This window comes from Phyllostomus discolor, chromosome 12 (assembly GCF_004126475.2).
Source record: "Phyllostomus discolor isolate MPI-MPIP mPhyDis1 chromosome 12, mPhyDis1.pri.v3, whole genome shotgun sequence".
NCBI lineage: Eukaryota > Metazoa > Chordata > Mammalia > Chiroptera > Phyllostomidae > Phyllostomus > Phyllostomus discolor.
Window position 1 is genome coordinate 4,850,605 of NC_040914.2, and position 14,800 is coordinate 4,865,404.

General features: G+C 36.0%; 1 protein-coding gene across 1 annotated transcript in view; it reads left to right on the plus strand.

Moving 5' to 3' along the window:
- Positions 1-2,811: 2,811 nt before the first annotated feature.
- Positions 2,812-14,800, plus strand: part of ZNF527 (zinc finger protein 527) — a 101,169-nt gene continuing 89,180 nt past the window's right edge. The window contains exons 1-2 of the mRNA XM_028529713.2: positions 2,812-3,477; positions 4,300-4,361. Coding sequence (XP_028385514.2) covers positions 4,335-4,361 — 27 coding nt within the window. The 5' untranslated portion in view covers positions 2,812-3,477; positions 4,300-4,334. The remainder of the gene's footprint in view (positions 3,478-4,299; positions 4,362-14,800) is intronic.

The following is a 14,800-nucleotide window of genomic DNA, read 5'->3' on the forward strand; positions in this document are numbered from 1 at the left end:
AAGGGAACTCTAAGATAACATGAAATGCAACAACATTCGAATCACAGGAATGCCAGGAAGAGAAGAAAGGAAACAAGGGATAGAAACCCCTTTTGAAAAACTAGTGACAGAAAAGTTTCAGAACCAGGAGAGAGTAAAAACCATGCCAGTTCAGGAGGCACAGAAAGTCTTCATCAAGATGATCCCAAAGAGGCCAACTCCAAGACATACCATAAATAAAATGCCAAGTATTAAAGACAAAGAGGGAATCTTAAAAGCAGCAAGGGAGAAACAAGGAGTAACATACAAAGGGGCCCCAATAAGTCTAGCAGCTGATTTCTCAACAGAAACACTACAATCCAGGAAAGAATGGCAAGAGATATACCAAGTAATGAAAAAACAAAGACCTGCAACCAAGTCTACTGTACACAACGGGGCTCTCAATTAAAATGGAAGGCAAAGTAAGGATATTCCCAGACCAAAGAAGACTGAAAGAATACATCTCCACCAAACCAGCCCTACAAGATTTACTAAAGGGACTCCTTTAAGAGAAAGAAAAAAAGTGAGAGAGGGAAAAAGGTACAAAGAAGAGGAAATGAACAAATACATATCAATAATAGCTTTAAATATTAATGGGTTAAATGCTCCAATCAAAACACATAGAATAGCTGATTGGATAAGAAAACATGACCCACATATATGCTGCCTACAAGAGACCCACCCCTGAACAAAAGACCTACACAGACTGAAACTGAAGGGTTGGAAAAAGAAATACACCAAGCAAATGGACAGGAAAGAAAAGCTAGGGTAGCAATATTCATATAAGACAAAATAGACTTCAAAACAATGGCCATAAAAAGAGACACAGAAGGGCACTTCATAATACTCAAGGGAAGAATCCATCAAGAAGACATGAACATTTTGAACATATATGCACCCAACATAGGAGCACCCAAATACATAAAGAAAATGTTGGACTTCAAGAGAGATATAGACAGCAACACACTTATACTAGGGGATTTTAACACCCAATTGTAAAAATGGATAGATCTCCCAAACAAAATATCAACAAAGATATTGCGGCATTGAACAATGTCCTAGATCAAATGAATGTAACTGATATATGTAGAGCTTTTTATCCCAAAGAAGCAAAATACACATTATTTTCAAGTGCACATGGAATGTTTTCAAAGATAGACTACATGACAGGACACAAAACAAGCCTCAACAAATTCAAGAAAATTGAAATCATATCAAGCATTTTTTCTGGCTACAAGGGACTGAATCTAGAAACCAATCTCAAGAAAAAACTAAAAAACACTCAAACTCATGGAGATTGAATAGCATGCTATTCAATGATGAATGGGTCAAGAATGACATCAAGAAAGAAATCAAAAAGTTTCTAGAAACGAATGAAAATGAACACAGACAAAAACCTACAGGACATAGCAAAGGCAGTCCAGAGAGGGAAGATCATAGCAATACAGGCCTACCTAAAAAATATAGAAACATTTCAAATAAACAACATAACCCTACACCTGCAAGAACCGGAGGAACAACAATAAAGAAAGCCCAGAGCAAGTAGGAGGAAGGAAATAACCAAGATCAGAGCAGAATTAAATGACATGGAGACTAAAAGAACAATTTTAAGGATCCATAAATCCAGGAGTTGGTTCTTTGAAAAGATAAACTAAATCAACAAGCTTTTAAGCAGACTCATGAAGAAAAGGAGAGGACCCGAACAAACACAATCTGAAATGAAAAAGGAGAGATTACAACTATCACCACAGAAATCCAAAGGATTGTAAGAAACTACCACAAAGAACTATATGCCAAGAAATTTGGAAACCTAGGTGAAATGAACACATTTCTAGAAAAATATAACCTTCCCAAACTGAATGAAGACGAAGCAGAAAGCCTGAACAGACCAATAAAAGCTGACGAAATTGAAGCAGTATTCAAAAAACTCCGAACACACAAAAACCCTGGACCAGATGGTTTCACAGGAGAATTCTACAAAGCATTTAAGGAAGAGCTAACCCCTATCCTTCACAGACTAATCCAAAAGATCCAAGAATATGGAAGACTCCCAAACTCTTTTGAAGCCAGCATCATCCCAATCCCAAAACCAGATAAAGATACAACAAAGAAAGAAAACTTCAGGCCAGTATCACTGATGAAGTTAGATGCTAAAATCCTCGACAAAACATTGACAAACCACATCCAACAATATATTAAAAAGATCATACAGCATGATCAAGTGGGATTCATTCCAGGGATGCAAGGATGGTTCGATATTCACAAATCAATAAATGTAATACACAACATAAACAAAAGGAAAGACAAAAATCACATGATTGTATCAACAGATGCAGAAAAAGCATTTGATAAGGTATAGCACTCATTTATGATTAAAACACTCAGCAAAGTGGGAATAGAGGGAGCATTCCTCATCATAATAAAGGCCATATATGAGAAACCAACAGCCAACATCATACTCAACAGGCAAAAACTAAAAACTTTCCCACTAAGGTAAGGAACAGGACAAGGCTGTCCACTTTCACCACTTCTATTCAACATAGTATTGGAAGTCCTAGCCACAGCAATCAGACAAGAAAAAGAAATAAAAGACACCCAAATTGGAAAAGAGGAACAAAACTGTCATTGTTTGCAGATGACATGATAGTGTACACAGAACATCCTATAGACTCCATCAGAAAACTGCTTGACTAATAAGTGAATTTGGCAAAACAGTGGGATACAAAGTCAATATTCAGAAATCAAAGGCATTTTTGTACACCAACAATAAAATATCAGAAACAGAATCGCGTGTGGGTATAGCCCATCCCCTTCAGCTTCATCGTGAGCTCTCCCTGATGCCATTTGGATCTGAGACTTCCAGGTTTCCTCTCCCTGAGCAGTGCAGGTTCCCCGCCAATGCTCACCCACGGACTAAGGCCAAAATGCCAATTTAGTCAGTCTCCAGTATTCGCGGAGTGGGATGTAATTCCTAGCAGAAGCGGAGTTCCACTCATCCCTGTGGGAAAGCTCAATGCAGAAAGTCATCTCTGACAACTTCCACTTGGGCAGACGCCTCACCCTTTCCGGCTCTAGACTACATTTCCCAGAATTTCTTGCGGCTCTAATCAACTTCCGGCGAGAACCGGGCTACCTTTTTTACTTCTCAAGGAACAAAAAGGACTCCTTGGGATTGGCGGGGTCTAAGGACGAAGCTTGTCTTTAGGGTGTGGGATCTGCCTAGTGTGGAAGCCGCACTCCGAGACTGCAGGTTGCTCTCGAACACTGCTGGCAGCGATTCGGGGAGGGCAGCCCGGCTGTCCGCCTGGCCTAGCATTTGCGCTGCCGGAAATCTTGGAGACGGCGAAGATATACCAAACGGATCCCGCTCCGGACTACATTTCCCAGAGGACCGCGTGGAAACAGGGCCACTTCCCTCGCTTGTGTTACTTTGGGCCTCCTGGTAAAGTGCTGTGCTAGGTGAGCGTTCTCGGTCTTTGGGACTCGACTACACTCCTCTGGCGCGTCCCTCAGGGTTTGAAGGGACCGTCGGGGCGGGTCCGGAGTCTCAGGCCTGAATGAGCTGGTCAGGTTAGGGAGAAGTGAGGGGATTCCAACCGTACTATTGTGACCTTAGGTGACTGTGTGGCGCTGTGTGCGCGGATGTGATTGTATATCTCGTGGTAGGTGTGTCATTATGACCGTGCAAGGAGCTGTGTACAGGTGTCATTGTGGATATATACGTTGTAGGTGTGTGATTGTGACAGTATACGGCGCTGTGGGTGTAGGTGTGACTGTCCCTGGAGTGGGACTGTGATTATGTGCATTCGTGTAACTTTGTGTGACATTGTGTGGGGAGGAGAGTAGAGGGAATGTAGATAATCTGTGATGATGTGGCTGTGACTGTTATCTGAGGGCTGCGTGTTTGTGATTGAGGTTGTATGAATGTTAGCAGCACTAAGTGTACTGGATGTATACTGAGTTTGTGACATACTGGATGTCTGTGACTGAGGATGTGTGCGCATGATCATGTACCTGTTTGTGGCACTATCTGAGCAGTGGGGGGGGGGGGGGGGGTTGTAATTGTACCAGGGAGACAGTGTGTTGGTGCGTGAGGCCAGGAGGAACTTTGGTCTTGGACAGCAGACTTTTCCCTTCTAACATTCAGAATGCTTAGCACAGCCTCGACTCCTCTGACCTCTCTCCATGGGTGGTAGGTTTAGGAGAGCTGCCTCTGATCTGGTGAGTCTGGCATCTCACAAGAAAAACCTGGCATCTATTGATTTCTTTCTCCTTCCTCAGCTCTGCTTCTCAGGAGGTCCTTAGAAGAAGGAGGAATGGCTGCCGGCCAAGCCAAATACAAGGTGCATTGGGGTTTCCTATTTTTCTCTGGGATGGTCTTGTTTAAAATATAGGCTCATTCAATGTCCTCTTTCTACAAATTAACACTTAAGAAAATAATGAGAAGCCCTGAGGGCGGACACACAGATCCCAGTATACACCCTCATTTTCTACTACATAATGTTTGCATATTAATTTAGGAAATTACTTAGTTATTTCTGTGTGCTAAGTTTTTGCTTGTTAAACACACACATGCACGCACCACAAAACATGATTGTTTTAAAGAATGTGGAAAATAGGAAGTTGCAAAGAGTATAGCCCGTCAATATTTTGATCTATTTCCTTCTAATAAGTTTCCTATGCACATATCGTGTACATTATTTCAAGATTGGAGTCTTACAGTGTCTACCATTTCATAGCTTATGTTTTCACTAAAAGTTATTTGTTGCTATTGTATAGTTTCTTTTTCATTCTTTTAAAAAATTCCTGAATATTACATGCACATACAGGCATAAAAGTGCTTAAAATATAAGTATATAGTTTAAGAAGTAAGTATAAAGAGAAACTCTGTATGACAAAAACTTGCATCAGCACTCCAGAAACCCCAGTTAGTCCTGTACACAGGAAAAAAAAAACCCTATTCTCTTCACCTCTTTAGATAATTTTTTCCTGACTTTAAGGTAGTAATTATTTTTTTAAATAGTTTACCACACATTTACACATTCCTAAAAGATATAGTTTAGTTTTTACATTTACCTTCATAGAAATAAAATTCTGCGTATAATGTTGTTTTGAGTCTTGCTTTTCTTACACAATATTATATTTCTTTTTTTTAAAGATTTTATTTATTTATTTTTAGAGAGGGAAGGGAGGGAGAAAGAGAGAGAGAAACATCAATGTGCGGTTGCTGGGGGTCATGGCCTGCAACCCAGGTATGTACCCTGACTGGGAATCGAACCGACACTTTGGTTCACAGCCCGCACTCAATCCACTGAGCTACGCCAGCCAGGAGAACAATATTATATTTCTTTAGGATCACTCTTGTTGTGAGTTATTACATCTAGCTATAATTTGGATGTTTGTTGTTTCCAGTTTTTGGCTACTTTGGAAGGACTGCTTTGAATGTATATATTTATAAGTATCTTGGTACACATATGGATGCTTTCCTAGGGCATAAACATTTGACTGGGATTGCTGGGCTTTACGATATATGTGTATCTTTATATCTCCTAGATATTGCTGAACTGATTTTCAATATGCTTGTACCAGTCATCCTGTATTCTAATACTTGGTTACTTGTTTAAATTTTGATGAATCTGAAGATATAATGTATATCATATAGTTTTAAAAGTATAACATATGTTACCCAAAGTACAGGATTCAAAGTATATGTCTGATGAATTTTATAAAATGAGCATATTCATTTAACCAGAACTTACAATCAGATGAAATAGAACGTTACCAACATTCCAGAAGCCTGATTCTTGTCCTGTCTACTCACTACCCACCACTCCCAAAGTTAATCATTATTCTGTGTTCTATGGTCATAGGTGAATTTCACCTCTTCTTTGTATAAATAGAATCACACATTATCTCTTTTGTGTTTGACTTCTTTTGTTCAACATTAAGTTTCAAATGTAACATGAATGTATTATGTAATAATATAATGTAGTATGAAAATATTATTCATCTATGTTGCATCACCTAGTTGTAAGTCATTTATTATTATTGTTTAAAATTCCCTTGCATGAACATACCACAGTTTAGTTATTCATGCCCTTATTGATTGCCATTTGGGTTATTTTCAAATTGGGGCTATTATGGACAAGGCTTCTATGAGCATACTTGTGCATGTCTCTTGGGGCACATATGAATGCATATGGGAATGCATATGGGTATTCTATTGGGTATATCTGTAGGAGTAAAATTCTGTGTCATAGGTTAGGCACATATTCAGCTTTAATATATACTAACAGTTTTCAAAATGGTTGTATTAATTTACATTCCTGACTTCATTGTATGAGAATAAACTTCACCACAAGATGTTTTACTAGAGATAAAGAGTAATAGTTAATAATATAAAGGTTACACCATCAGTAAGATATTACAGTTCTAAATGTACATACCTTCATAAAATGACTTCAAATATGTTTGACAGAACTAAAAGAAGTAATAGACAAATCTCAATCATAGTGGGGGATTTTTAGCACTGCTCTCAATAGCTGATAAAACAATCAATAAAAACCAGTAAGGTGTATATTTGAACAGTGTGGTTGACTAATGTGACATAGTTAATATATATAGCACAGTGTTCTTTACAACTACAGTATATATTATTTACAGATGCATATATGCCATTTATCCAAACAGATCATATTCTGGACCACAGAGGGAATTTCAGTAAATTTCAGAGCATTGAAATAATACTGTATGTTTTCTGATCACAGTGGAATTCAGCTAGAAGTCAGTAACAAAAACATAGTTTGAAATATTCCAATATTTGGAATTTAAGCAGTGTACTCATGAATAACTATTGAATCAAGGAAGAAATTGCAATGGAAATTAAACATATTTTGAACTGAATGATAGTGAAAATATCAAAATGTGGAATGTTGCTAAAACTGAAGCTGAAGAAATTATATAGCCATAAGTGCATATGCTAGTAAAGAGTGCTGAGAAATTAATGATCTATTTATTTATCTCAAGAAATCAAGAAAAAGTATACTGAAACCCAAAGAAAGCAAAAATTAAGAAATAGTAAGAATAAGAACTCAAATATAAATTTATGTATATTAGAACATAAAATGAATGTACAATGAAGGAAATTAACAAACCCAATAGTTTACTTTGGGGATTAATAAAGTTGATAAACCTCTAGCAAAATTTAAGGAAGAAAAGGGAGATAGGGCACAAAATGCCAAATCATATTTGAGAAACAATGAAAGCACAGACTAGCTTTAAGCCTGAGTTCTCAATTAATTCTTGGTTGGCACTTGGAACTTGGTTGCACAATATAAGATCATTAGAACCTGAGCCTTTGATCATGGCACTTGAATGCCTTTGTATACTTTATTGACATGTAAATTTCTCTTTTAATATAGATTTTTAATTTTGTAATTTAGTTTCTTGTTTGGGCATTGTGTCTGCTTTAAGTTTTGTGTGGCCTGCAGTGTCATTACAGCTTACCAGGCTATCATGAGGGGTTTAATGTGTTAATAAAATGTTAATTTCCTAGGTGATGATGGGTTGAGTATGCAATGAGTTCTTTGGGACATTCAGCTTATTTATTATTTTATTGTACCCCATCTCTACTTGGATTTGCATGCATGATAGAAATACCCTTAATATCTTGGGTTACTGTGTGAAGAAGCCACAGACGTGATGCTCCTTCCATGGTGTTGATATACTGTTTCCTTGTTCTGAGACTGGCTTCTTAAAAGTTCGCTAAGTTTATACTGCTCAGATGGTACAGATGGAAACAAGTACATTGATTAGATCATATATAGGTAGTAGAATGAGAAAATATAAATACTAGGGTAAGAAAAAATGCATATACATGGTCCAGCAGATGTAGTGCCTGCTTGAGTATGGTTGGTAGGGTAATAATATGGGTGTAGTAATTTATAATTTAATTTGAGCATTTCACCTAAAATGTCATATCGTGTGCTTCAGTGTGATATTGTTATGTTACAGAATTACATGCTTATGATTTTGTAATAAAAAGGGGTGTTATTTGTGCCAGACCCTGCATAATCGCTCACTAATTATGACAAGGAAAAAGCTTTTGAAATTCAACCTTTTCTGTGTACTTCAGTTTTTTTCCTCTCTCATGTCATTATGGGCTTAAAACATTTTTCAATGTTTGAACTTACTGAGGGTTGTCAGACTTCATAGTAAAAGGAGGATGGCAGGAGAAATATAATATGTTGTTGCATAAATTTTCATTACAGGGTTGTTGAGAGCCTATTTTAGGAGAGTCTTAAAAGGAATCTTTTCAGCACAGTCCCTGTGATATTTTTTTGGAAACTGACGTTTTGGCAACAGCAGAAGGTTCCACATCTAATCAAACATACTTTTCTCTTGTAAAACATTGAGTCAGCTATTATTCAGGAACCCTTCTTTTCTTTTTTCTTGTCTTCACTTCCCTTCTTTCCTTCTTGTTATTGAATAAGAGACAAAAAACAGGAGACTTATGTTATACCTGAGAGTCTGTGTTGGGTAAAAGAACTACTGTTACTGGTCTGAGTTTAAGTGGTACCAGAGCTCAAAACCTTTCTTTTTAAGGTTTTATGTTCACATTGATTTTTTTCTAGTTTTCTTTTTAAACTTTTTTTTTTTAGGGTTTTATTTGTTTTTAGAGAGCGGGGAAGGGAGGGAGAAAGAGAGGGAGAGACACATGAATGTGTGGTTGCCTGTTACATGTCCCCCCCACCTCCCCAGGGACCTGCTGTGCAACCCAGGCATGTGTCCTGACTGTGAATCCAACCACTGGCCCTTAAGTTCTCAGCCCACACTCAATCCACTGAGCTACACCAGCCAGGGCAATTTCTCTCTAGTTTTCTTAAGGCAAGTTTTTTTTCCCCCCAATTTGGTAGATTATTGAGGGACTAATTGAGAAAGCCCCTTGAGGCATTTGAGGATTTGTGGCATTTTTGCAATAAATGTATATTATAGAAAAACAAGCAAAATTTGCTTCTTTAAAAATGTTAAGACTCAAAAGAAATTTTACATTCAGTTGGGCACTTCCTCAAGAAGGGGACTGTGGATATGAGAGGTATCTGAAGCTATTAAATACTAGATTCATTATACAGTGATTGGATGCTCCAGGGACTATGACTTCATAAGGCTGTCAACTTTCCTTTTGACTCTGTTAACCTAAAAATTAGCAGGCACAGGGTAGGAGAGTTAGAATACAGATAACATTTTTGAAAAATAAGCATATGGTGTTTTCAGCAGGCTTACTCTGAATTAAAGTAATTTAGATGATGCAGATGAACAGATAACTGAATGCCTGGAGTTCACTCAAGAAGAAATCAGGATGAATATCAGTCTCCCCAGTTTTCTTGGGCCTAATCTCTTAATTTTCTCCCCAATCCATTATCCTGGCCAAAAACCATACAAAAATATGTTGGTTCCCCTTTCCAATTAGCTACTCAAAATGTGTATGCCACCCTTCATTGCCTTGTTTTACTAGGAAATAGAGTTATTACCTATTCTAACATGAAGGGGGATGCCTTTAGGGAAGTAATGGACTATAATGGAATTTATAATAGAAAAGCATTCTAAAGAATTGGGTCCTTAAAAACTGGCTTTACTCAGTATCATTAGTCATAAGGAAGATGTAAATCAAAAAAAACTACAGTGAGATAACTACTAGGTATTATATACCTTATGGGATGGCTATGATAAAAAAAGACAGACCATAATAAGTGTTGGTGAGGATTTGGAGAAATTGTGGTAGGATGTAAAATGGTGTTACCACTTTAGAAATCAGTCTGGTAATTCTTCAAAAAGTTAAACAGAGTTACCATATGACCCAGCAGTTACACCCAAGAGAATTGAAAATATATTCAGACGAGATTGGGCACATTCAGGGTGATATGGCTGTAGATGAGTTGAAAATATATTAAAAAAAACTTGTATGTGAATGTTCATTGTAGAATTCACAGTAGTCAAAAAGTGGAAGAAATCCAAATACCCATCCATCAATAGGTAAACAAAATGTGATATATCTATACAATGGAATATTATTTACCAATAAAAAGGAGTGATATTCTGATACATATTTTAATATGGACATGCCAAAAAAACCTATTAAATGAAAGAGCCTAGTTACAAAAGGCCATACAGCGTATGATTCTATTTACTATATTTTGGGTGCTGTGTGTATTGTGCACCCATGTTTTGGGCCCAAACTTTCAGGGAAAAAATCTTTTCTTTTAATTTTTTAATTCAATTTTTTACTTACTTATATTTAGAAACAAAAAAGATTATCGTATTCCAGGGTATTATTTTGCATACAGATGCCATTATTGCTTTCTAGAGTTACACTTTTAACACATAAGCGTAAATAAGGGAATTAAAAACATTTACATAGGTATGGAATTAGTACTGTCCATGTATAATGCGCACCCTTATTTTTCCCTAAAAAATGTGGGCAAAATGCACATTATATGTGGCAAAATATGGCATATGAAATTTCTAGAACAGGTAAACAGTAGATTAGTAGTTGCTTAGGAAGGGAAATGGGAATTGATTGTAAATGGATTTTATTTCAGGGGAAATTAAAATATTCTAAAATTAGAACAGTTGTGGTGAATACTAAGAAACACTGAATTATATACTTTAAATGAGTGACTTATGTGGTATTTGAAGTATCTCTGCATAAAGCTGTTAAAAAATCCAATAAGCTAAACTAAAATTAGTGATAGAGTCAAGATAAAACAATATTGGCCATAACTTTGTAATTGTTGAAGCTAGTTAATGGGTACATGGAAGCTTTTTATACTGTTTAAACTCTGCTTTTATATATGTTTGCAAATTTTTGTATTAAAAAATCAAAACAAGAAACTAACCTGATACGTAATGATGAAATACTAGGAGCCTTCATAGTAAAATTAGGATGAAGGCACTATCAATAGGATTATTCAACATTTTTGCTATATGTATTAGAAAAAGTACTCCTAAGGAAACAACCAGAGAACAGTTATTCTTTTCTATAATTTCTATCAAGCTTCTCTGTGTCCTAGTTGATTTTCTGTCCATGGATGTCAGGATTGGGTAATAAATAATGTTTACTCTACTAATGAATACTATAAACTTTTTTAAAAAGTTAGACTCCTGGTTCCTTGAGCTAGAAGCTTGTAGTGAGAAGCCTTGATGATTGCTTCTCCTCTTTCCTTTTCCTGAAATTCTTCTGTCCCACCAGGAATTCTCAACTCTCCAAGGTTGGGAGCAGGAAAAAGAAAAGAGAATAAGAGATGAGAAAAATCTTAATTATATTGACACTGGTCTTCTCTTGCTTTGGGGCATGTTCACAATTAACTGATGAGGGGACAGTAGCACTACTCCAGCTGGCTGCTTACTATTTCTACTTTCAGCCTTTGGGCCTCAGTGCCACACAGAGCCATTCTCTAGAGGTCAAGGAAATCCACTTTGGTGGGCTTAGAATAAATCCTGACCCAGGTGAGCTATTATTATGGGTCTCATGTCTAGTCCTAGGAGAGGATTAGGCCCCAGACTTTGTGTCTTCTCAACTCTGAGAACACAAGGAAAGTTTTCCTAAGAACTATCACTTCATTCCGCTTGGAATCCTGGTGGCAATGGTGTCCCCTCTTTCCTTATGAGACAGGAATACAGAGCATACTAATGCTTTCCAAAAATAGGTCTTTCTTTGAAAAACAGCCTTCTTGTGTACACTCTCCAACCTCTGGAATAGATGTTTAATTGAAACAAGGACACAAATTAGGTTTCCAGCCAGCTTCTTGCCCTCTCTACCTAAGATGGCCAAGGTTTTCACTGTGGGGTGCAATTCCATACACCCTGTTGTCTTACTCTCTTCCAGAAGGCATATTTTTTAATTTTTCAATTACAGTTGACATACAATATTACATGAGTGTCAGGTGTACAACATACTGAATATACATTTATATAACTTAAGAAGAAATTACCCTAATAAGTCTAGTACCCATGTAACGCTCATAGTTATTGAAATGTTATTGACAATATTTCCTATGCAATACTTTACATCCCCTTGACTTTTTATAACTGCTAATATGTACTTCTTAATCCCTTTACCTTTTCAACCAGCCCTCTGATCCCCCTCCCATCTGGCTACCGCTGGTTCTCTGTATCAATTAATTTGTTTCTGTTTTTTTTTCATTTATTTTATTTTTTAGGTATATAAGGGAAATCATGTGGTATTTATTGTTTTCTCTCTGACTTATTTCACTTAGCATAATGCTTCCTAGGTGCATGCATGGTGGACCTAGAAAATATCCAGCATGATGAGATTTTATTTTTTTGTATGGCTGAGTAATATTCCATTGTATATAGGTACCAGATCTTTTTACTTCTGTATTTTGGCTATTTTAAATAATACTGCAATGAAAATGGGGGTGCATTTTTAAATTAGTGTTTTGGATTTCTTCTGATAAACACCCAGAAGTGTAATTGCTATGTCATATGATAATTCTATTTTAATTTTTTGAGGAAACTCCATACTGTTTTCCCCAGTGGCTACACCAATCTACGATCCCACCAACAGTGCATGAGGGTTCCCTTTTCTCCACTTGTCTCCCATTCTTGTCAGCACTTGTTTGTTGATATATTGATGATGGCCATTCTGAGAGGTGTGAGGTGATAACTTGGGGTTTTAATTTGCTTTTCCTTTATGACATTAGTGACATTTCCTTAGTGAAATTTAGCATCTTTTCAATTGTCTATTTGCCATCTGTATGTCCTCTTTGGAAAAATGTCTGGGCAGGTCCTCTGCCTATTTTTAATTGGATTTTTTTGTGTGTGTTATGAGTTCTTTATATATTTTGGATATTAACCTTTAATGGGTGTATCTTTGGCAAATATCTTCTCCCATTCAGTAGGTTGCCATTTCATTTTGTTAATGGTATCCTTTGCTGTGAAAAAAATTTTTAGTTTGATATAGTCTCATTTGATTATTTTTTGTTTTGTTTCACTTGCCTGAGGACATTACAAAAAATATTGTTAAAAGCAATGTCACATTTTCTGCCTATGTTTTCTTTGTGGAGTTTTACATTTTTCTGTCTTACATTTAAATCTTCTAGTCATTTTGAGTTTATTCTTGTATATAGTGTAAGAAAGTAGTCTAGTTTTGGTTTTTTTGCATGCATTCGTCCAGTTTTCCCAATACTATTTATGGAAGAAACTGACTTTATTGTATAGTCTTGCCTTCTTGGTTATAGATTCACTATATACATGTGAGGTGTTTTTTTTTTCTGGGCCTTCTATTCTGTTTAATTCATCTATATTGCCAGTTATTATGCCAGTATCATGCTATTTTGATTACTCTGGACTTGTAGTATAGTTTGGTATCAGGTAGCATGATACCTTCAACTTCATTCTTCTTTCCCAATATTTACTTGACTATTTGGGTTTTTTATGGCTCCATATATATTTTAGGATTACTTGTTCTGGTTCTGTAAAAACTTCCATTGCTATATTGATGGAGAGTACATGGAATATGTAAATTGCCTTAGGAAGTATGAGCATTATAACAACATTAATTCCTCCTATCCTTGAGCATGGTATATCCTTCCATTAATTTGTATCTTCATTTTCTTTCTTCAGTGTCTTTTTTTCTGAGTATGGGACTTTAACCTCCTTGTTTAAATATATTCTTGCTTTTTTATTATTTTGATGCAATTGTAAATAGGATTGTTTTCTTTCTTTTTTTGATAGTTCATTTTTGGTATATAAAAAATACAACTGATTTCTAACTATTAATTTTGTACCCTGTTCTTTACTGAATTTACATATTAATGCTAATAGTTTTTGATGGAATCTTTAAGATCCTCTCCATATAGTAGTATGTCATTTGCAGATAATGACAGCTTTGCTCCTTTCTTTCCAATTTGAATGTGTTATGATTTCTTTGTTTTTGTCTGATTACTGTAACTAGGTTTTTCAGTACTAAGGTGAATAAAAGTGGTGAAAGTTAACATCCCTGTCTTGTTCCTGATCTTAAAGAAAAAACTTTCAGCTTTTCCCCATTGGATATGATGTTGGCTGTAGATTTGTCTTATATGGACTTTATTATGTTGAGATATGTACCTTCTATTACCACTTTACTGAGAATTTCTTTTTTATCATAAATGGATGCTGGATTTTATCAAGTGCTTTTTAAAAATATTTATTGATATTATCATGTGATTTTTTCCTTCATTTTATTCCTTATGTGGTGTATTACATTTATTGATTTGTGAATTTTGTACCATCCTTGCATCCCTGGGATAAATCCCACTTGATCATGCTGTATGATCTTTTTCATGTATTGCTGGATTATGTTCACTAATATTTTGTTGATGATCTTGGCATCTGTGTTTATCATGTATATTGGCCTATAATTTTATATTTTTGTAATGTCTTCATCTGGTTTTGGTGTCATGGTAATTGCTGGCCTCATTAAATGAGTTTAAGGGCCTTCCCTCCTCATCAGTTTTTTGGAATATTTTGAGGATAGGCATTAGTTCTTCTTTGAATGTTTGGCAAAATTCACCTGTGAAGCCATCTGGTTCATGACTTTCATTTGTTGGGAAGTTTTTTGTTTTTTTTCTGATTCAGTTTTATTAGTAGTTACCAATCTGTTCAGGTTTTCTACTTCTTCCTAAGTTAGTCTTTGGAAGATTGTGCATTTTAGGAATTTATCCATTTATTCCAGGTTGTTCAATTTGTTGACATATAATTGTCCATAGTATTTTTTATAATC